The sequence below is a fragment of the Fundulus heteroclitus genome, chromosome 19, assembly GCF_011125445.2.
Source record: "Fundulus heteroclitus isolate FHET01 chromosome 19, MU-UCD_Fhet_4.1, whole genome shotgun sequence".
In the NCBI taxonomy this organism is placed as follows: domain Eukaryota; kingdom Metazoa; phylum Chordata; class Actinopteri; order Cyprinodontiformes; family Fundulidae; genus Fundulus; species Fundulus heteroclitus.
In genome coordinates, this window is record NC_046379.1 from 5,299,320 (window position 1) to 5,324,225 (window position 24,906).

Consider the following 24,906-nt stretch of genomic DNA (forward strand, 5'->3'; position numbering starts at 1 on the left):
CTGAGCAAGGCCCTCAGACCCCGAATGCTCGCCGGGGGCCGCGCAGTGGCAGCCCACTGCTCCCTAAGGGACGGTTTAAATGCAGGGGACACATTTCATTGTAATGGCAAATAAGGATGACAACTCCTGTTAGTACAATGAGAAAATAGGAATTATGTTTTTTTTTAACATTAGAAACAACATAAATTCACAGAGTCGGTTCCTGCAAATTACATTCTCTGGGAAAAGGAGCCCGTGCACGGCGCCTTCTACAGAGAAACCTCCGTTGCTAAAAAAAACGCCGCAATACAGCACAGCAGAGAGCAAAATCCTCACAAGTAGGTCATGTGGGGGTGGGGATGCTGGGGGGGTACAGCCCATCTGGAGCAGTGCATTCTGAGTAGTTGACTGCAGATGAAGGCATGAACCGCGATGAGAGAGCTTTATTTAAAACAATCTTCCTCTGCACCCGTTCCTTTTTCCCCTAAAATTCTCTTTAACCTTCACACTTGCAGCGTCAAATGTTCTGCCAACCTGTTTCGCTTCCTCGCAGGATGGTAAGAAGATCTGTTCACAGGAATCAGAGAGTGGGAGGTATAAATACCCCCCCACCCCAAAAAAAAATTAAAAAAAATGTGCAAAGTGGAATACCTGTGCAGACTTCATTGTAGGTCGGGTTGGGTGTGAAGCCCCCGGCGAAGCCCACCTGGGTGGAGAAGACTCCTGGAAGCCGCCAGAACAGTTTCTCAGCTCCCCAGAAACAGCCCATTCCTGCACAGAGACGCAGGCACAGTTAGGCCTTTTCGTGTCGTGTCAAGCAGACATTCTATAAATGCGGCAACAGATCATCTTATGGTGGAGTTTCAGCTTTAAAAAAATGGGTGATTGTGCAACCCTCACCAAACATGATGGTTTCCATGCCGTCTGGAAAAGGCTCCACAGTGGGATTCCCGTTGACTGCATGCTTGTCTGTAAGGCGAAACGGTGGAAAAAGGGGATTATAAAACAAATTAAACAAAAATATGACTAAAAAAGTTTGAATGCAGCTTTCATTTCGGCTCTCGTTCAGCCACATCCTGACGCAGGCTTAAGGATCAGAGGTAAATGTTTCTGTGCAGAAAGACATTTTAAGAGATAACACAGCGGTGATAGTCGCTGATTCTCCCTGCAGTCCTCTCTTTAATATCTACACACATTATAGTCCTTATCTTTCAGTCTGCTACTCAGATGGCTCAAGTATCCAGTCCGAGTCGCCACAACAGAGTTTCCCTATAGCAAACCCCTAAAAGGTGCAATGTGTTGTGAAAGGACGGCCACTAATTGAGTATATTATTGGAATATGCAGCACATTTTTGAAATGGAAGGAAAAAAATATATATGGTGGACATTTTTCTAGCAGGTAAAATCTGGAAAGTGTAGATCAGGGGTCATCGACATGGTGGTGGTGGGCACCATGTAGGCCCCGAGGACCACATGTGGTGTCCTCAAGCCTGTTCAAAAAGTAGCACAACCCTCCAGTGAGCTGCATTTATAATGCTATTTTAGTCAGTTCCTTTTCCTTTTTAATGATACCTGTATTTGCATAGACGTAAAAATGGCAAAAGCATAAAAAAACACATTATTCCGTAAAGTTAAGGTGAGCTTGGACTCTTGTAGTTCAAAGGACAGTACAGGTAGCCCTTTGTATGACACAGCACTGATGCAGCAGCTCTCAGTTTGAACAAGGTTGGTGATTCCTGGTGTAGATGATTTTACATTCAGACCTCTTTTATTCTGAGATCCCTACATAAAGTAAAATTGACCTTAAATGCAGTAAACACAGTTCACATGTGTGCAACGTGACCTCGGTATATCTGCTGTTGCTCTGTGAAGGCCTCAGAGGTTTACTGGAGAACATTAGAGAACAAAGAGCGTCGCCACGACCCAGGAACACAGCAGACAGGTCAGAGAGAAAGCACAACAATTTTCAAGGTATGAACATCTCACAGAGGTCTTTTAAATGCATTATCTGAACACGGAAAGAGTGCAGCACAACTGCAAACTTACCGAGACACGGTGGTCCACCTAACAGGAAAGGCCAGGTAAGGAGAGCATTAATCAGAGACGCAGCCCAGATGTGCAAAGTGACTCTGGAGGAGCTGCGGAGCTTCACAGATGGAAGAATATGTTTGCTTGACAACTATTAGCTGTGCACTCCACAGATCTGGACTCCACGGATAAGTTGAAGGCAGGCTGGAATAATTCCCCTCTGCGGTTTCCTATAAACAACAGACTTTTACACCTACGTCTGGAAAACTATGTGTGGTGCGAAATTAAAACACCATAACTGGCAGTGGCAGCTTTAGGCCGACAGGGCAGATGGTTGGAGATCTTAAGAGGATCGATGACGCGAAATACAGGACAACCCTAGAAAGCCCGTTGGACAATGCAAAATATTTGCGACTTTCACCTTTCAGCAGTAGCCTCGTGAGACCATCCTGATCTTGCGAGCTTTCAAGGTTTCACTCGCAGATCAGTCTGGCTACTTTCCGTTAAAGGACATTTGGAGCCGTTCACCAAACGAACGTCCAATCAGCATTGGCTTTGAGGCGGGTTGAGGTGTGACGCAACGAGAAGCGCGACAGTTCAGTCTAAAGAACATGGCGGCTTCAGCCGATGAAACTAGCGTTAGCGTGGCTATCGAGCACGTTTTATCGGAATTACAGAGTATTTCTTCACTGAAAGAAGAGCAAAACGCTGCTCTGGAGGCTTTTCTCAGAGGAAAAGATGTTTTTGCTCTTCTCCCGACTGGTTTCGGCAAGAGTTTGATCCATCAATTGGCTCCTCTTGTCGTGTTAGTACGTCATATGCTTCGTTGATCTGATTGGTTCATTTGGCCCGTCTATCACCAACATAGGCCAATCAGCTAACCAGTATTTTCGCCCCTTCCCAAAATTACTTCAACGGAAGGTTTCCAGATGGATATGCGGAGCAAATCTATCTGGCAGAGTCAGGTTATTTCAGCAGTACAACGACCCTAAACATACAGCCAGAGCTGCAATGGGGAGATTTAGATCATATTCATGTGTTACAATGGCCTAGTCAAAGGCCAGATCTAAGTCAAACTGAGAGTCTGTGTCAAGACTTTAAAACCATGCATTTTCCCCGCCCGTCTAGAGGTGTACAGCCGGTAGAAGAGACGGACCTGCTGCTGTAAATACAGCGAAAGGTGGTTTAACAACGTGTTTACTCAGAGGGATGGAGTATAAACGCACACCATACTTTTTATATTTTAATTAGCAAAAAAACAATTCATAAATGCTCCTCCTTTCTCAAAATTGTGCACTTTGTATGGAAGTGTCACATAAAATACTGTTGAAACACATTTAGGTTGATGTTTGTTTAAACTGTGGAAAGCTTCTGTTGGTATTAACCCCGTCGTACGGCGCCGGTATGCCGCTGACGCAGGACGGCGTCCCAATCTCATCTTCATCACGGGGAAAACGTCAGCGTGCACCATGACGGCACTCCGACGGCGCAGACTGGAATTAGAGCGCTAAGGAGGAACCGTTTTAGTGCGTGTCTGTGTGTGTAGCCCTCAGATATGTCAGGAGGATTAAGGTTTAAGAAGACTGAGGTGACTTAGCGTGCAAATCTCCACTAAGCAAGGCTGGTTTGTACTGCAACCACTGACGGTTGTCTCAAGATAAACAGGCCGCAGCGAACACTAAGAGCTTAGCTATATATCGGTAATGGATGCTTACTCCAAGTTCCATGAGGCGATCGCTTCCCGTCTGATTAAGCTGCGTTTATGTGTGACACTGACCCGAACACCAACAATCACATATCTGATATTGACAGAGCAGTTCATCTCCTAGATAGGCCTGGGATGATCCTTTACCGTGACAAAAAGGCCAAAGACCATTAGCTCACTGCGTTCTGCTTCAGACTGGAAGGAGACTATGATAAACACAGAACATGTAGAAGTTTCCCCATGCTGGGATGTCAAAGATAAGATCTTTAGAAGAAATATGGAAGCATGGGGGCTTCTGTGACGCTTGAACAGATAATGCAGGTCTTGTTGTATTGGGGCGTTTTTTGATATTTCACACAAAATTGTTTGGTTTCCTGCGCAGTAACAGATTGCAGACGCATGAAGGACTAAAATGTCACGGAGGTCTGGATGCCCCCAGGCATCCGCTTCGTGGCGTCCCATTGAGCAGCAGTTCTGTTTTTTTTGTAGCAGCGGGTTGTTTGGCGCTGCCAGGTCACGATCACAAGCACAGTCGGCTGCAGGATCAGACCATGTCCATGCGACGGACGTGCTGAATCTTCTCGCTCTCGTTGGGCGACTTAAGACGGTGGAAGAACAGAAGAAATCCCCGTCTTCTTCTACAGTTTCTGTCGTCTCTTAGCTCTCGCCCCCTGGAGTTGCCAAATGACTTTGAGAGGTAAAATGGGAGAGTGAGAAGGAGCTAAGTGTGAGATGAAAGAGTAGGAGGAGAGGAAAGAATAGTTGGAGGAGGAGATATCCGCCTGCCAACACAATAAAAAAGGAGTAAATAGCCAGTTAGAAGCAAAAGATTAGGGTTCCAGCGAGGAAGTGAAAGACTCCCCTGGCTTTCAACCAAACCTTCGGGCACTTTATAAAGAGATGAAGCACTTCATCTAAGTGAGAACACAGAGAAAACAAACACACAGACAAGGAAACATACAATAAAGAAATGGCAAGTTAGCCAAGAACCTGTTGACACGGAATCCTCTTTTCTTTTCTTTTTTTCTCAGCCGCTCTCCTTCTTCAACTCAAGCTTGCTTTCTCACTTTCTCAGCTCAATTTGCTCTAACAAGCCCGTGCACGGTGGAGTGCGTGCAATCTGCAGCACAACTGTTGGTGCACCCACCGCTGGAGTGGGTTTTTCTCCTGTGGAGTTGCTGGCAGAGGTCCAGCCGGTGCCAGACTAGCTCTTTTCATTGTGCTTGGTCCGGCGCACCCTGCCTGTCAGCAGACGAGCAACCCACGTCCCGTTCTGATGGAGTTACCCCATCTCACACACACACGCATGGAGAAAGAGCCGGCTGAATACCCTCACTACGCTGCCTTACTGCTCCAGAAAGAGAAAAGCCTGGGCTTATAAAGGAAGTTAACAGGCTGAAAATGTGGGAAGGACTCATGAAAAGATTATTTTTCCCGTGTTGGAAGGGGTCCAGGCATAAGTTCTTTAGAACACCTTTGTTTTTGCAGATATCTGCAAAGTGCAGATCACAGTATACGCCACATAAGGAGTGACGCAGAGTCCTTTGGTCACATTTTAACGCTTTTAGCCTAGCTGCTGTAGGCGGCTGGATCAGAACCAAAACACTGGACCGGACGCCCTGCGATTCTCCTTGAATCCACGTTCACTACTGTTTGGGGGCACAAGAATCTGGTGCTCAACGGATAACAAACACCCAGTTTGAAGTCTTTTGGTGGATTTTTTTTTTAACCTTTGATACCATCCAATTCTATCTATGGTCCTGTGTTTCTCACCCGCACAAAGGAAGTCCAAGCGCTGCTACCTCCTCACACAGAGACACAGGAGAGGTACCATCCCAGCATGCCAAAACTTGTGACGTTAGGTTGATTTCCAGACTGCTCTGTTTATATCCTTCCAAAAATCCTTCCCTCCCTCTTGCCAGTCCTCTTTCTAGTTGTGCACAGGTTGGCAGGGAGTCAGGCACGAGTCGTCGGAGGAGGCTGATGCTTTATACTGGTGCCAACTACCCTCTGCTGGATGGGAGGAAGGGTACGGGCGAGTAAAGAGTGGGGCAAGGGGGGGGGGGACTGGAGGAAGACTGAAATCTGCTTTACAGAACAAAAACAGGTGCATTAAGGAACCAACCAGAGTGGCCTTTAAAAACCCAACATAACTTTGTGACACCGTCAAACATGCACTCACTGGCCACTTTATTAGGTACACCTTCCTAGCACCTCGTAATGTTATCGTAATGTTGAATAATCGTAGATTATCCAACATTAAAAGGTTGTCCGTTGAACTGTGTTCTGGCGACTGTGGGGGCCACTGAGAACAGTAAGAACAACATCATGTTCAAGAAACCACGACATGATGCTTCCTGCTTGGTCCAAGTTGCTTTCAGAGGACGGCTAAAGGCCCATTCATACCTCACGTAAAAGACGGATACGGATACGTGTGGAGTGTTTCATACGTTCTAACCGTCAATTTCGTCCGTATTTTGACACGAAAATTGGGACCTTACGATTACGGATGAAACGGATCAATATGGAGCAATACTACCGGAAATGGTGGGTGGCGCTATTGAGTTTGTAGTACAAAATGTCAACAAAATCACAAAGAAGGTTAGAATTCTGGGCTTTAAACAATGGCGGGATTCGAGGAACGACTTACGGAGATTGTCCGCAACTACCCACACATATGATGTGTCGAGTCCGGGGCACAGGGACAAACAAAAAGTTTACTTACGGAGCAAATACAACAAAATCACGTCTTGGACCGTCGCCATGTTTGATCAGTGACAAATCATTGGCGCCCAGCGCTGCCACCTAGAGGACATATTGGTTATTGCGCACCTCAACGGACGGAGGTATGAATGAGTCAACGGATAGACCGTACAGACAGAAATACGGACGTGTAGGCCAAACGTAGGGTATGAATGGGCCTTTACCCTTGGTCTTAGAGAAATTGACAGAGTAAACAACAATAATCAGATAGGCTGTGGCAATGAAACAATGCTGAATTGGTCCTAAGAAAACCCAAAGTGTGCCAAAACTGTTTCTCCACACCATTATATCATCAGCAGCTGAATGTGTCTCCCTAAATGGAGACTTGTTGGACCAGGCAACATTTTCCAGTCTATGGTTGTTCTTTTGGGTGAGTTTTTATGAACGTTCTGGTTTTTAGATGGCAACGAATGTGGTCTGCTGCATTTTCTTCCACACATTGGGCTGTTCACTGTATGTTTTCTTTTTCAGGCTGTTCTCGTTAAACCTGAGAGATGGATGTACATCAATGTAGTTTGTGAAATACTCAAACCAGCCCGTCTGGCACCAACGATTCAGCCATGTTTAAAGTCACCTAAATCTCCTTTCTGATCACTCAGTTTAAACTTCAGCAAATCCCTTTTCACCACATCTGGATGCTTCGACTCAGTGAGTAGCTGCCACGTAATCGGCTGATTCACTACTTGTGTTAACAGCCAATTGAAGAGTCAAACCTAATGAAGTGACTGGTGAGTGTATAACCGCAACACACTCATCTAGTTTCCATACCCCCTGTGTCCAAAGGGTAATCTGAGCTCCACCTGCAGACTGCTCTCCCACTATTTCCAGCAGAAAAAACATTCAACAGGACTCACCGTAGCCTCAGATTAGATCAAGTTTTAATAGGCAGATTTCTTAACCAGGGAAATCCTTAATAAGACTAAAAATCTATTTTACAAGTGTTCTGGCTAGAACAGCAGCAGAAAATTATATATCAACAAATACATTCAAATTAACTGATATATGAGATTGAGCTCTGAAAATTATGCAAAATAGATGTATAGAAATAGATCTTTGCAAACAGATGTGTCTTACACCAATCTGTACTTTTTAAAAGCCTCCAATGAGACCGTGTCATGACGATTCAAGTCTTTTGCAGTTTGGTCCAGGCAGTTTGTTTTATTCATGCCAGTCCCCCCACCCCACCCCATCTCCCTTGTACCCTTGGAACTGAGAATACATTTTTTTGTGAGGGAAGGTTATAAGGCCAAGCACTATTCAGAAGGAGCTAGTTAGAGGTACAACGAAAGTAGACCGAGGAGAGCTTTGCCCAAAAGAATATGCGAGTTTCTTAGCCTGGGTACTGATAAAGAGGAGCATCCAACCCATTTATATATTGAACATTGATGGGTAAGTAATATAAAATGAGTATTAGACCTGAAAGCCTCGTGGTACATTGTTAAGAAGATGTAGAAAATTAGACGAGGCATAATCAAGTCCTGAAATAAAAACCTAGCTTCAATTTCCCCTTTCTGAGCGGCTGATAAACATGTGGGGTAAAAGAGAACCAATCATCAATAAAATATCCAAATATATGTGATATGACATAGAACCTAAATGTGAACCTTTTTGAAGTGGTGATTGAGTGCAGATTAAGTGGAGGGTCCCCCGGTCCCCCCCCCCCCCCAGCACATTATAAGCCAGGCTTAACTGAACTGGGTTAAAAGCCATCTGTAACTGGGTAAGTGCCTGCAATGGGATGGGGGGGTTGTACAATACATCACTGTGTCATCAGTATAAAACTGAATTGGACACATTTCAGGCACTTCATGTCCATTTCGTCTCTTCTTCTTCAGTCTGAGGAGTTATAGGTAAACTCAACCTTATAAGCAATACCTTTGCATAGTGGACCATAGGGTTGGACGATAATTCAATAACAATATATATCGATTGATAGAGGTATGGTTCAATATAAAAAAACAGGGGTCAATAAAAAGTTCAATAAAAGAACAGTGCATTCTAGCCTATTATGTAGGTTATTACTACAGTCATTGCATCATCCCAACCAATCACAAACCCAGGAATGCTCCATCAGCCTTCAGAGATTTCAGAGAGCACGTGTTCTTTTTTTTTCTTTTTTAACACTTACAGTTTTCGTAAAAAGTTGGTTGAATAAAGGGTTGTGTTTGAATCCATATTTAAAAATAGGTCATCAAGAAACAGCATAAAATTACAAGGGCTGCACTTAAAATGTATATGTAGATTTTTTTTTGATAATTATCAATATCGATCAATATAATTTCTATTTTATCGATATGCTTTTTTTCTATATCGTCCAGCCCTAGTGGATCAACAAATCTAACAGTGACAACGATAACTGGTTGTTCACATGCAAAAGAGGATCAGCAGCCTAACAACCGATCTTTAGTACTCTGATGGTAGTCCCTATCCAGGATAAGAACATCTTAACCCTGAAAGAGTGACCGGTGCTCTGCAGAGGAGTGAAAACAGCTGAATCTTGGCTTGATGATGTTGCTCCTCTGTGCAGGGCCATCCTTCTGGCCAGTGGCTGCTTTGTTTCCCCCCCCATGTATAACTGGTCAGGCCTTAACAGCAAACACAATATCACGCTGATCATGCACGGGGACCGGATCTTTGCCGTGAACCAGTCTTGGTCATAAAATCAAACTTATTGAAAGTGTTGGAGTAATTCTCAAAATAAGATTTTTTTTTTAACTGGCAGACTCAATTCTTCTTTAAAATCATCACCTAAGTTTTATGAGGCACAACCATTCCACCCACCCCAAAGAACAGTTAACATAAACAGTTACAATCCCCAAATTAATAAATTCATGCCGATAATAAGTAGATGCAAACATCTGACAAGAACTGTAAATTAAAGTACCAATTAAATAGAGGTTGGAATGAGTAGGCTCCATTTCAGTGCATTTCACCATAATTACCTCAGGTAACATCACAACATTTAAATGATCTGTAATTAAGTCAACAGTCAACACTACAACACAGTCAGGTCCTCTTCGCTCTCTGTCAACTGCTTGGGAATTTTTCACTGTCAGTACAAAACCAAAACCTGAACGAGAGGCAATAGGCAAAATAAACAAAAATCTAACTCACATTTAAGGATACCTGCCTCCACACAGGGCAAACCCTTCTCTTTTATCTATCTCACATACTTAATTTGCATCACCACTTTCTCATCACGCTTTAAACTATCTTGAAAACCAAATAAAAAAAAGGGGCATCTAGAGAGATCTGCGACACAATACTGGCAATAAATCCCAGCCATGAATCTGCTTTTAACAGTTACAGCGAAACACATAGCAGAAATTGATTTCAGTCAGCTTGCCTCCTCCCCATCCTGTTTAGAAGAAATATTGGCAGTCTACCCTGCACTGACTCAAAATAATAGCTACTGTGCCCCTACCATGTAGCAATCTGCCATTGGATCATTCCTGCCAAGGTCACAGAATACATCACACAGACCACAGAGAGGGAGGGAATGCGGGGCAACAGGAAACCGAACCGAGAACTAGGCGCTTCTTTAACAGGGCGCCGGGGCAATAGGCTACGCTGAAAACGAGTGATGTTCATCACACAGAGGAGCACAACTGTGTCCACTCTCAGGTTCCACAAGGCAGGGACTGCACCGGGGCACGTGTGAAGACACTCCTTAAATCACTTACGCTCTCAGGGCCACAGTGGCAAACACACACACACACACTGGATGCAGAAAAAAAAATCCATCCTCATCTACACTGACACCCCCATGGTGAAAGGGGAGGAGCGGATTTCTGCCATGCCGCGTCTCCGAGCTGCTTCGACAGACGGAGTAGCAACTTATGACGGGGTGGAGCCTTCATGCGCATAATGCCCAGATGGGCCCCTGGATGCTGTGGTACCTCTTCCTCCTGCGCACTCACACCCAGCTCCCACAATGCACTTAGCGGGCGCAACTGTCTGAACGGGCGACAAATGCAAGCTCCCAGCTCATATTGCGTAACGTTTCTCATTCGTGGCATAACTGGACATCCTGCTTCACAAGACAAACACAAGCAGGTGTGTGAAAGTGTTGCAGCCTGAGGAGACAAGTAATACAACTTCTGATTGTAACCTCTGTTAGCAAATAACCCACCAGGCTTTTATAACTACACCTAAAAGATTTTATACGGGTCCAAGGTTTAAATCTCTTAAAAACACGTGTTTCTTTGGCAAATCTGATTAAAAATGTTAACTTTGGACGAGAAATGTGAAAAAATACTGTTGATTTGGAGAAGTGTGAAAACATCTTGCAGATTATCACTATGTACCCGATCTAATTTCTGGTCAAATTCTAAGACAGAAACTCAGTCAAAGTGCTTACAGCAGGGCTCTAAACTAACTTTTATTAACTTTCTTATTTCTTTGGTCCACCAGCACAAAAGTTAGGTGCATTTAAATCACATTCACCACCTCAGTTTAGCAGGTTTACCTTTGTTTTTGTTTTTTTAATTGCTGCATATGGACAATATTAACTTGTAAATGTTTAACTAACAATCTGGTCAACATAAAATATTATGGGGGGGGGGAGGTTCTATGATGTAAGAAAATTGCTTAGTACATTTAGCATTTCCGACACTGGAGCAAAATTGTCTGAAGGTATGGCTCTTTATAATTGGGAGAAAGAAATATAACTACTTCCTTAATTAGGACACAACCTATAAATAAGGGACATTCCTGCTCTTGTTCAGAAAAAAATATGTTATGTAATTCAAGAGTGACAAGATAACACTTTATTTAAGTGTTAATGTCCTTTATGGAAGTTTACACTTTTTATTAAGTCATCTAATTATTTTATTTAATTGTAATTGCTCATCTTTAATGAGCCAGTGTGTGCTTGCTGAATGTTTTCTCCGTTTAATCAGCTCTTGCAGCAGAGTAAGCTGCCACGGATTCCTACTTTGTTTTTTTGCTCTATTTGTCAACTTCAGTCTAGCTCTGACCTAACCTGTTATTTGCTACATTAGCTGCTAATGTCTTTACAAATTACAAAGGAGGGAGACAACCTGGCTTGTTTCATTGCTTCTCTATATACCGGCCGACCAGCCATCAGCATCTTTCTGCATACGGCAGCAGAACGGAGGGTTGCGTGGTTCTGAACTGCTCACATGGGAAGCAGATTTCAGAGGGGGGCCTCAGACGGACAGATAAGCATCATTTGGCATTTTATGGAGTTAATATTTACACTGCTAGTGTTAGCTTATGCTGTCTGGGAGGTTTACTATTACACTGTTGCAGACAGGAGGGTAACGAGTGTCTGTAACGCGCTCTGTAACATTAGTGGTGTAGCATTAGCTTGTAGCGCATGTCGTATCGTTCAGCATTTAGTTTTTTTCCTGTCTGTCGGCCTCATAGGGAAAGTACCTCCAAACAACGTTTTGTGTTTGTTTGCCTTGTCGCCTACGCAGGGCAGTTTCTTCTCTGCATGTAGCTGACATGTTAGCAGTGTTTAAAACTTCCAGGAGAAGCTCATTGTTTTGGATAAGTGCGTGGCTGCAGGGGGTGGGGGCATGGCTACAGCTCCTGCTGCTTCAGGGCTTCAGGGCTTCAGGGCGTTGCAGTAATTATAGCCCCATTTACACTACCCTTGTTAAACCGATCCATGCCGAGCTCGGTCCGAGCTTGGATCAGTTAACCAAGCCGAGCTTGGTTCCCTTTGACTGTTTACACATCACGCTATCTCGGTTCCTTGGTTCTCTGGTAGTGATGATCTACGGTACTACCGCTCTCTAGGATTGAAGGAGGGAATGAAGCAAATCAAAATGGCGGCGCATGTAACAATCAGGAAGTTATGTTTGGTTATTATGGTGATATGTCGTTGTTTGCGGGGAGTCAGGCGAAGACGGCAACTTTTGGTGAATTTACTTGACAGAGTCGGCTTTTGGGAAGTGGATAAGACAAACGAACGTCTAATCAGGATTTACAGATGCAAAAACAACGACAGACGTTGAGTTTCATCACACTGCTAAGCAGAATCATCACTGGAAATCGTGTGTCATGGTAGGGAAGCTAGTATTTTTATGAATGTCTGAAATGTCAGCTGGCTGTAAGGAGATGACGCGGTTTGCTCATGCGCTCTTTGTTATCAGAGAACCGGGCTACTGAAAAACCGGGCCGAGCTCACACATGGAACTGGTCTCGATTTAGCGCGGTCCGGTTGTGTCGGGCACAGTTTAGTTCAGTTTGCGATCCATTTACACTCCATAGTTATCTCAGTTACGGAGCTCAGACTGGTCTCGGCACGGTTAAAAAGGGGTAGTGTAAACGGGGTATATGTGTGAATGGGACGTGTCCCCCCACTTTTGAAAGCTAACCGATTGGACCCTCTCACATTTACAAAAATATGACTTCCACTTGCGCTCTCTCTTTTCCTTCCTGACAGAATCCATTCCACTTGACGGGAGGATCCTGCACTTCGTGTTTTCCCACAACTGGGGCTGAACAATATATCAATAACACAGAAATCATATCAATTGATATTGATAAATATAAAAAAAAAAAAATCAAAACATATATTTAAGTGCAACCCCGTTCATTGTATGCAGTTTCTTCACTGCCTATTTTTAGATAAAGAACTCACAAACACTAAATTCAAACCCAACCCTTTATTCAACCAACTTTTTGACAAAACTAAGTTTTTTAAAAAAAGAAAAAGAATGCGTGCTCTCTGAACTCTTTGAAAAGGGTGGAGCGTTCCTGGATCTGTGTTTGATTGGTTGGGAGGATGTAATGACTGTAATATTAACCTACATGATTGGTTAAAATGCAAAAGGAAGAAAAACTGTTTGTCTATTGAACTTTTTATTGTCCCTATTGTTTCAATTGCGCCACATGTCTATCGATTGATACATATTGTTATTCAGTTATCATCCGGGCCTACCCACGACATGTCAATGCACTGCATTCTCCAAGCATAAATAAACTGAATGGCTGCAGAAAACTTGGCAAGGGACGAGTTGTTCTGTATTTTCAGATACACACGTCTGTCACGTATCAACATTAATTCTAATATGAACAAAACAAAATACAGGAAATAAGGCCAGCAAAATTAGCATGGCGGGATTTCAGCAGCACCCCACGGTCCCACCTGCGCTTCTTTCAGTTACTCTTTGAAGTGGCAACACTTCAGAAAAAAACATATCAAAAATAAAGACGTGAGTGGGAAGAGGTAAATCCCTGGCTGAAGAGCGTCAGTGGGGACAAAACTGATACTTTAGCAGCTCGTTGGGTTTGGCTGAGATACTAGCTGGATTTATAAGAGTTGTAATGCGGTCAGCTGTGACTGAGATATGGAGTCACGGTATTTCTGGATTTTGTTTGCTTTATGATTCACCTGCTTATAGTTTTAACCCTGTTTGTAGTGGTTTATATGAGCATTTAGTCAAGATTCCAACATTTCTGTGGATGCACATATGTTTATGTTTTAATATGGGGACTTACAGTAATTGAAGGAGATAAAAATTGTTAAATTCCTCCCCTGGTACCGGAGTTTGTTGCTAATGTGCTAGTGGTTCGGTTAGAAGCAACTTTAGAGATTAATTCACTTTAGCGTGTCGAAATGGAGGTGGTGGAAGTTGATATTTTTCAAAATTCAAGATTTTTCCAAATAAGGTGTTCTAACTGCAGTTAAAATGAGAACCTCGACAGAGCAATAAAGTCGCTGTGAGCCGCAAACGACAGAGAGAAAAAGCCGGACATTTTAGCCACTCCTCCCAAAGCCAATGTGTCCCACCCACGTTTCAAATGCTTGCCACGCCACTTCTTTGTAAACACTTTCTAGATACTTGACTGTCTTTGGCTTCATTATACGTACAGGCCACTTGAATTCAATTTTGATATATTTGCTCTTGAATATTTTAAAAAACTGTGCAGTGAGTGAACATTTCTGCCCCCTTTTCCAAGACACATCAAGTCTGAGTATCTGACAGCTTTTCAGTATTCCTCTGTTCTTGACTGTGCAATAACACCTTGAAGACCAAAACAAGAAACTCATGCTAAACCCCGCCTACGTTGTTTGTAATAAGAAGGTTAAACGTGACCACAATAGCTTAAACCTGTTCAGTCAAATGTTGTTGGATCAGACTATTAACTATTAAAAGCTAATCTGTTGTCTAAAGGATCATATTTTATGAACTCTCATTTTCTGCTTTGGAATTTCTTCAACAATGTTTCCACATTTTAAGATTTTGTTTTGATGGGAGTTTTTATGTTTTGAACTGCAGAGCCAACATATCGGGCCAGACTAACCCTTAAAAACTGGCATTTCACTACCTTTCTGTAGAAATATGAGAGAACAGCTGCATTTCAAATTGTCCGCTGACGTGCACCATACACCATTCAGGCATAACATTATGACCACTGACAGGAGAAGTGAATAATGTATCGGTCTCTTTGTGGTGCCGATTAGCGGGTATTTGAAGCACAAAGTGAAATTTGTCCTGAAAGTTGATGCGTTTTTAGAAGGTAAAATAGACAAGCGCAAAGATTTGTACAAGATTTACAGGAAGTACAAAATTGTGATGACCAGAGAAATGGATCAAAGCATCTTCAAAAGTGTGGATCAGGTTTGTATCCAAGTGGACAAAGCAACAGATGTGAACCCAATACATGTGGGTAGAAAAAAAATAAAGTTAAGTAGGTCAATGAACAGGTTCTTGATTGTTGAAAAGTTTCATCTCTTCTTCAAGTGTGACAGTCAAAATTAGTTCACAAGCAAAAGAGGACCATGAGGCTACCAACCGACCGTTAGTGCTATGATTTCCTTATATAGGACATTTTTGACCAATCTGTATAATCTGACCCAATCTGTATAATATGATTGAACTTGACTTTGTAAAGTGCCTTGAGATGACATGTTTCATGATTTGGCGCTATATAAATAAAATTGAATTGAATTAAATTGAATTGATGGCCACTTATTGTTCCCAGGGGGCTGAGTCCTACTCACAATAACAGCATTGTAGGGGAGAGAAGGTTTACCCATGTGGTCCATGGCTGCAAATAAGCTACTGTATCTCAAACAGATAAAAAAGTCAATGCTGGTTCTGATGGAAAGGTGTCAAAATCAAAATACATAGAGCATCATAGCTTGTTGCAAAATGGAGCTGCATGGCTGGAGACCTTGTTAAATGAAGACAGTATCCCACAATGAGCTGCACAGTTGCACAGTAGTTGGCGCTGTCGCCTTTCTGCAAGAAGGCTGGATGTTCTCTGTGTGCATGTTTGGCTCATGAATGGGTTCCCCAAATGTCCAAAACCATGCATGTCAGGTTAATGTGTCTCTAGAAAATCTACTTAATACTGAGTATGAGCGTTCATGGTTGTTTGTCTCTGTTTTATCTCTGGTTTGCTGGGAAGGACTGGAAACTTGTACAGGGTGCATCCTGCTGGAAATGACCACCAGCCCCCTAAGATCCAGCACTGATAAGAACGATGGGTGGCTGGTTGGATGGATGGGTAGATGGTTTTTCAGCAGGACAATGCACCTGCCACAAAGTCAAAACACTTTAGAGAAGATGCGAGGAGGAACAACTCATTTCTGGAGTGGACTTGGTCTTCAAGTGCGCCAGATCTCCACCCAGTCGAGCATCTGCAGGATGCGCCGGAACAACGGGCCTGATCACAGAAGCCCTACCTTGCAACTTCCAGGACTTATGAGGTTCTGCTTCTCCTATCTTGGTGCCAGACGCCACAGCCCACCTTCAGAGGTCCAGTGTGGTCTGCGCCTTGACAGGTCAGGCCTGTTTCCCAGCAAAATATGAACCGACACACTTACTGCAGGCGGCCATAAGGTCGAGCCTGTTCTGTGTGTTGTAGATCTGATTTTCTGTTTATTTGGAGGATGTTTGTCAAACTAATTTAAATGTTAAAGTGGTTTCAGCTCGTGACGTCATGCTCATCTGGCGCTGCAGATGTGCAATCAGGACCCCTTTGATTTAGATATAAATTAAAATATATGGGTCCTATATTACAGGTCTTATTTATTTATAAAACTATGTCAGAAGGAAGATAAATTTACAAATGTAGTTGCTTTCTTGCATTGTTTTGTGCATCAGTTCTCCTGAAGGCACAGCAGTGTGTGTGCGCGTGTTTTTCCACGTTACGCAACAAGCTTTAAAAGTTTCAGCAGACGGGGCTCCGTAAGAGAGAAAAAAAAAAGAAGAAGAGGAAAAGCAATCCACAGTTTTCCAAAAGGTATTACTCCGTTATTTACCTGCTACGACCATTTTCTCCTCCCTCCCCTTCATTGCCCGCTCCCTGCTCGGCAGCGCAGTCTTATCTGCCATCGTGTCAGCGGCCAGGAGCGACGCGTACACCAGGAGCAGCCCTGCGCACTTTCTGACACTTTGCGGAAACCAGCGCGACTTTGGCGGCGCAGCCTTCCGGGGAGCGTTCAGAACGGCCTCCATCACGGCGTTACGTTACACCGGGAGGACGGGAGGGAGCGGAGAGCCGCACAGACGACACCGGAAAGAAAAGAAAGAAAAAAAAAAACCCGCCATGTATGAATATTCATGGCACGTGGGCCACGTCGTGCGGCGCATATTAAGTAGTCGTGGGGTTAATATGACTTTGGCACAAAAGCCCGCAGAGCACCGTGTGCGGGAACGAAATTAAATTTAAATAAATATCCACCGCATTCAGCATGCAAATGAGCTCTCCGCCAATTATCCGCTCCCTGTCGGTGGGAGGCGCTTCTGGTGCGGCGGGTTCCAGAATGGACGCATCCGCGTTAGGACCCTCGGTGACGTGGAGATGTGTGACCTGGAATGGGCTCTGCAACTTTTGGTAACTGAATGTTCTCATTAGCAGCCTGCTGTAAAAACAATGTTAATAGATACAACATATAGAACATATTGAATTAAAATAAGGCCCCATTGCCTTTTATGGGGGGTTAAATGCATTTTTTCCTAGAACTTTACATTTACTTTGACTTTCTTTTCATATCTAAAAACAGAAATGTGTCCTTCATCCATTGACATAATTTCCCATATATAGTGTTTTCCACTTCAAACTTAACTGAAAAAATATTTGAGTTTTCTACTTATACATTTATCCTCATCGCATCTCACCTAAAGGTTTAATTCCTGCTTATCGTACGAAGCTTTATGTTCCGTTAATCTTTATTTTGTAGGGTGACACAAATATGCAGCACAATGTTTGAGGCACAAATATAATACGGCGGTCAGGGCATTCCTGGCTAGATCGAGTTGAGGTGCAGAGTTTGGGTTGAATTGAAACGCTCTACTGTCCCCGAGGCGCAATTCATTTGCAGCGGAGTCCACAAAGTCTACACACAACAATAAACACTCACAAAAACACCCAAAGGAGAGGGGAAAAAAACAAACATAAAACACATTTACAAGATTATTTCAGGACTCCGGGCAGCACAAGTCATGTAGAATAGCTTAAAAACCCAACAGATGAAGGAATAAAAGACCTCAGGTACCAGTATGATCTTGCAGTTTGGCCATAAGTAACCCTTCATTATGCTCGAAGCTTAAATTTACTGTTCAGAGGGTGCTTAGAGTCCTTTTAAGGATCATTGTTGCCCCTCTGTGTTTTTTCAGAAGAAAAAAAAAACTGGCAAATTTTCTGTCAATCCTCTTTTCCTTTATTATTTTAAACATGAGGAAAAAAAATCTAATTCATCTGGTTTTGAATACATTAAAAGTGTAACATCTTGTATTATTTCAGTATGATATTTTAGAATGGAAATCATATAACCACTTGATTTGCATTACTGGTTTCTGGTGAGAAAAGTAAATCACAGAAAACATGCCCGGCTGAAAGCATAAAATGTGAGTTTGCTGCACATGGTGATCCACCTGTCCTACCTACCTGTGCCTATGGTCGGCCCAAGAATACAGGTAAGGACCACACCAGAAGACAATGTTCTGGCTTTGAATGGTGGAAAACGGTCAAGCAGGGTAATGGCAGCACCCTGTAGGAATGCTTCTCTTCAGGACGGACCGGGAGGCTGTCAGGAGAAGATGGATGGAGCTAAATTCAGGAAAATCCTGGAACAAATCTGATTGAAGCTGAAACAGACTTGAGACTGGGGAGGAGGTTCACCTTCCAGCATGACCCTAAACACACGACCAGAGTTACAATAAACGGTTTAGATGAAAGCCTGTTTCTGTTAGAGAGACCCAAAAAAGTTCAGATCTCAGTTTAATTGAGAATATCCTGTATGCATTGCATATCAGAAAGTTTTCATGGACCTTTTTTCCTCTTAGCTTATTTCCATCCGTACTTCAAATGGGCCGCCATGACCTTGCTTTGTAAAGAGACGTTCAGGTTACAGGACGAGACGTGACGTGAGGACAAGAACAAACTTTAACAATGCTTTGGGAAAAACTAACAATGCATGTGAATTGATTTCTCAAGTACAGTTTTCATGAATTGCAAACTGTCTTCAATAAATCTGGAATCAGAAAAGCCAAAATCCGTCCAGGTTTGAGAAGAATCTGTCGCAGTTTTCCTGTTAGCCTGAATCTCAGGTGGTCCTACTGGAGGGTTGGGGGGAACACAATTGGAAAAGATCTTTTATTATTTTGGCAAATAGGATATTATTTTAACTGTACTATATTAACTTTAAGCAATGTCAGCTCAGGTTTGACTGGTCCAAGTATTTTATATTTTGAACATCATATGATTAAATGCCTTGTAGAGTTCTTAAAATCTGTTGCATGGACCTTTAGCTTAGCAGAGATAAGAACCCACTGTGGCCTGGCCACAGGACATTGTCCTTTGTTTTAAATTCAAATGAAATTTACCAAAAACATTTGTAAAGTACATCCCACAAGTAAAATTAAAAAGGTATTTTAATATAGGATAGGTTAACACAATATTGCAAAATTGATCAAAAGAATCTAACAAGAGACAGTCTGATAAAAATATACCAACACAATCAATAAACTTCCCATCAAATGAAGATTGTTTGCGTTAAAAGGACAGGAAATATCCTGAGAAGGTAGGAGAGAGCAGTAGCTGGAACACGCTGATCAGGATCAGGCTCCCGCCACGCCTGCAACCCAACAGGTTCTTGCACACATGAAAAGAAACATGAGATTTATGGAAAAGTGGGAAATATAAGGACTAATGAAGACCAGAAGGAATGTTCTCAGCAGTTTAGACGGCCACAAATCCCGTGACACGCTCACATTAAAATCTGTCAAAACCTTGGACTACCTTTCTTTGGACATTAATCAAAGAAGAGAATTAATTAATGACTTAAACTACATTTTTTTACTAAAACTTCTCAAATAATTAGTTATTAAACCTGGGCAAGAAAGAGATATGGCAAAACGATTGCAACTTCAACTTTATCGATTGAACCAAAAGAAATTATATTGTGAATCACACTTGTCTTATTTGACAGTCGTTGTAATATTAGTGATTCTGATAAATCTTTCTCCAGGTTCTGGTACCATCTCATAGACAGAGTAACGTCTGTGATGTCATTGCAGTTTCCTTCTCAGCCCCTCCCTGTTACTAAAGGTGTGCACAGATTAATCCTTCTCTTTCAGCATCAATTATATATCAAATCCTATACTTGATTGATTTATTCATCTTTACACTAATACAAGTTCACAAACTCCATTGATCCCTCTCTAGACATACAGCCATACTACAATAATTAGATTAACATTGAAAAGTGCCTTTATTTCATTATCTCAGTTCACTAAGGGAAACACGTTACATAGATAAGTTGCGCACAGATTGACATATTCAAGCCCTTATTTCTGAGAATTATAATGATTTTCTGCTTACAGCTAATAAAAACAACCTTTACGTTTACAATATTGCACCAGACAAAAGATTGTATACAGAAATGTGGGATTAGTGAAAGTAATACTCTAACTAAGAATATTCTAAGAAATATTATGTCTCTTAAAGCCACAGTTCTCCACTGCTTTCAACTTGAACTTCAGGAAGACCAAGCAGTGGGATGGTAATGACGATAATGGTTTGTCTGTGGGAACATAAAATACTCTTCTATGTTCTCTGATCCAGACAATGAGAACAACAACAAAAAAAAAAAAAAGAAGTACTCGGGGCATTGTTCCCATATTCTGCAAGCCAAAATAACATCACACCCTCCTACAATCCTTCCCTCCTCCTCGTCTTCCCTTTTCCCTCTCTTATCTGCCAGGGAAATGAAGCTCAGTCACCTGTGGAGGAGCTGAATGCAGCGCGGGGGGACTTTGCAATGCAAATGCCAGGTAATTACCCGAAAGCTAGGAGAGTGGAAGCACACAGACGAAAACAGAGCAGGCAGAGAGTAGGAGCGAAAGGCAGAGGGAGAGAGGAACCAAGTGCTGGGTTCACATGCCTGTTGATGCCGGATGATTGGGGCGTCGCTGCGTGTTTGGGGAGGTGGTGTGGGAAGAGGAGGAAGGAAAAGGGAAGGATGAGCTAAAGAGGACCAAAGGCATGTGAAGGAACTACATAAATACAGTAGACACACGCTGTGTTCATTTTCTAACCATAAGTGTCTGCATATATAAATGTGCTTTCTTCCTAAAAACAATAAACGTAGCGTGTCCTTAACCTGCACAGATTTGTTATTTTTGTAAGGATCTACTTTAAAATCTGTCTGTGATTGTAAATGAACGCAGAAGCAGCATGTCCTTAAGTGCTTTCATGTACATAAATATAATCTGTCTATGAATGCACATGCATGCTATTTTACAAGTACGTGTACATAGATGCATGCATGCAGTGGTTGCATGGATATATTTTGGGTGCATAGCTGGTGTGTTGTTGCAGAAGGTTTAGCGAGCGTGCCAGCTTGCAGCTGTTTGATTGTCAGAGGGTGAATGCGGAGAGATGTGCAGATGCGATTATCAAAGAGATTATGAAATGACCTGGAATTAAACACTGCGGCAGACTTTAACAGGGTATCGCTCCATGTTAAGCCTTGTGTTTGATGGGAGACAGTTAGTAAGCCAGGTCGGATACCTGGTATATGCCGTTTAATTTTACATGATTTTTTTTCTGTAATTCGCTTTATGACAACAGAATTTTTTTTTTTTTTCTGAAGAAAGCGTGGCTTGGACCAACAAGCCGCTTTGTAAAATCATCTCAAAATGCACAGCTCTGGTCAAATTATTGCATCCCTTCATCACTTGCATGAATTTTGTTTATTTGGACTTTTAATTATTTATTTGAACACAGTTCTTTTTTTCCAGGGTTGAATGTTGAAAACGGAAAATGTTAAGGAGTTTTATAAACAAATACTTTTATGGAGAGGTCTTAGTTAAATAAAAGTTCTTTTTCTGATGAAAAAAAGTCTCAGAAGGATAGATACATGCTCAAAAATAAACATTATCTCCACCGTATATTTTTGGTTAAACACATCTTAGCAAAGAGAATTCACACACTTCTAGCAGCCATCGACACATTTTAGAAATCTTTCTGGATGGAGTTTTGACTACTCTTGTTTTTTTCTTTTTCAGAAATGGCAGAGCTCCATTAAACTGGTTAATTTCCCAGGTTGGGCCTAGCTTTTAAGAGTGCAGTATTATCTTTCAGCAGGTTTGAGTTTGGATGTGTTTGGGGGATTATTGTCCAGGATACATTTCCACCATCTTCTCCAAACTCTCACCCTCAGACAAATAAAGATTTGCCAGTATATTCAGGAACATACCTGGACCCACAAGCTACACACCTGTTATTATACTGGAACACCAGTGCCACTGTCCACAGTGAATTTTAACTCCACTATGGACTGTGTAGGAGCTGATTAAGAAATAATTCAAGTCTTCCTGAAATCAGCAGCAGCCCATGTGGACAAGGTGAAATGTGTCATATTTGTTCAGAAAAGAACTCAACTGGAGATATACGGGCAACAACCAATTATTAAATTAAACATAAAAAACATAAAGGTGACATGGCACAAAGATAACAAGACATCCGTTATGGACAAGAAAACGGGCAGACTGATGGAGGAACAAAGTATAAGGGGATTTAACAGAAGAATTCAGCAAAGAACAATGAGAACCGTTGTGCATTTACTGAGGGACAAGTGGAGAATGGCACTGAACACAGGTGAGTGAATCAGGACATCGTGTGAAGCAGTTGTGGCAGAAGGAGTGCAGGGAGACTAAGCAAGGGAGGCTAATTAACATGAATGGAGCCAGTGGCGCCTCCAGAAATGTTTCATAGGGTTGGCCAGATGGGGCCACTTAAACTTTTGGGGTGGCACACTGAAACTAAAAGCTGGAATTTCAGGATTTTTTTCTACTGTTGTAGTAAACCTGCCGGTAGAAAATGATCAGAAAGACTTAAGTAAACGCCTATAACATCTTTTGGTCTATTGTTTGGTTCTTAATGTTACTAATTATCTAATGTGCATAGACCAATCACAGTACAGTTAACATTTTGAATTGAACAAAATTCATTTTTATTGTGTAATTATATTAGAAATAAGGTGTACATTTAATAATTTATTGAAAAACAAAACAATTACTAGAGGAAAGTAGATACTGGCAGGTACATATAAAAGTGTGATAGAAGGTCAGGAAGAGCAACTGCCTTGCTGGCTGTGCATCATGGGAAGAAATACTAAACTGATGCTACAATTTACACTGGCCAGTGGCGTGGCCAGGACATAGCAAGGGGGGGGGGGCATAGCCACCCCTGGCCATCCCCTGGTGGCGCCACTGAATGGAGCTGATCAGAAAAACAAAGAAACTATCAAATGAAGTGGAAAATCTAACTAAATTATTCCCACCGTATGAAGAACAGAACATAAGAATAAACTAAGAAACTAAACACAAAGGAAGGAACTAATAAGGCTATACCCTAAAGAACAAAGACAACAGGTAAAGAAAACAGCAACACAAGAGAAACCCAAACACAGGAATTATAGCAAGTTTTTCCTGGAGGAACATTTTATGATCAAATGACACAAAGTTTGATCAAAATGCCCAGAAGTATGTTTGGAGGATGTATGTTTGGTGGAAGCTTCCTGCTCTGGGCCTGATTGGCTGTTACAGATTCGGGTTTATTTTATAAAGTCGACAGATGGTTTGTGTACATTTTATCCTGGATGCAGAATTTTGACCCCTGTGTGGAAATGTGAAAGTCAGAATCGACTTTAGTTGCCACGTATGTTTACACATTTGAGTAATCTGACTCTGGATTGTACAATAACTCGCAACGTGCTTACTCATACAACAGCATCAATAACTCAGTTAACTCCAACGTGTTGAACCAATGCTGGTTTAAAATCATCCTTCAATTCGGGTTTTAAACATCCACCCCACCCCCCAAAAACGAAAAGTTCAAATAAACAATTAAAAGCCGATTTTAACATGACCTTCACGCTGTTGAAGAGTGGATGCAAGCTTCTGGCCGGCACTGCAGCTCCATTAACATCTGAGCAGCAGAAGAAGTTGTTAACCAGGAAGCTGCTTTGACTCTTTAATGTAATTGTGGCTTTTCTGAAGTCTCACTTTGGCTAATTAGAATAATAAATCATGTCGCCTCTGTGTTTTCAAAGGGCCCCCTTTCGTCTTGCCAAAGCAGGTGGGATTGTGGGATGGTGAGAAAAAAAAACAAAGGGTTTGATCGCTCTGCTAAAGCTACAGGCGGTTAGAGGCAATTTTGCGCTCTCTGGGAGTATTCACAGCCCGGAGAGGGAAAAGCAAACTGGACAAATTTTGATTCATACGCTGGCTCGTGCTTGACTTCACTTGACATAAATCAGGCAGCTTATTGGAAAATGGGAGGGGATGAGGTGGAGGCTGGTTTGAATGAAGGGCGAGGGAAGACTGGACGCTGGTGCCTTTCCAAGGAGGCTGCTGTACATTTTAGATGTTTTCAGCTATTTGCACCAAATACATACATACTCTGCCTGGGTTATATTGGGTTATAGCCGGGAATCATATCTTCATTTCAATTTTTCGTCTTGCTTCAGAGACCCGGCACAGAAAATAAAGTGAAAACCATGATGCAGCAAACTGTGTCTTTTTCTCTTCGTTGTGTTTATAAAGGCTAAACAAATTTAGAATTTAGACAAAGAAAGATAGGTTTACAAAACCTACACAGTCACCCGCAAAAGTGTGCACAACCCTTGAGCTTTTCCAATTTAAAAAAAAGAAAAATATGAACATCAATTCAATTCATTGTAACACGAATAATTATGAAGTGAAGATCAAAACCTTTTCTGAGGGAGATAGAAATGTAAATTGTGTGCCTGCATTTCTATCCAGCCCGTTACTTTGATACCCCTAAATAAAATCCTGTGCAGACAAGTTCCTTCAGAAGACAGTTGGTTGCACAGTTTACTACTTAATTAGTAAAAAAGAAAAACATCTCCAGATGTTCTTAGGAGGCCTCAATGCTTTGTAAGAGAGCATGGACGAACAAAAGGTATGATGAAG

General features: G+C 42.2%; 1 protein-coding gene across 2 annotated transcripts in view; it reads right to left on the reverse strand.

Annotated features, from left to right (window-relative positions):
* si:ch1073-358c10.1 (mitochondrial peptide methionine sulfoxide reductase) overlaps positions 1–17,199 on the reverse strand; it is a 61,141-nt gene extending 43,942 nt beyond the window's left edge. The window contains exons 1-3 of one of the 2 annotated variants that reach the window (XM_012864592.3): positions 16,725–17,199; positions 880–948; positions 631–750 (exon numbers count right to left, since the gene is read on the reverse strand). In XM_012864592.3, coding sequence (XP_012720046.2) covers positions 631–750; positions 880–948; positions 16,725–16,920 — 385 coding nt within the window. In that variant the 5' untranslated portion in view covers positions 16,921–17,199. Of the gene's footprint in view, positions 1–630; positions 751–879; positions 949–5,485; positions 5,577–16,724 lie in introns of those variants that run through there. The other variant, XM_036150789.1, reaches the window with a different exon arrangement.
* Between the last annotated feature and the right edge of the window lie 7,707 nt (positions 17,200–24,906).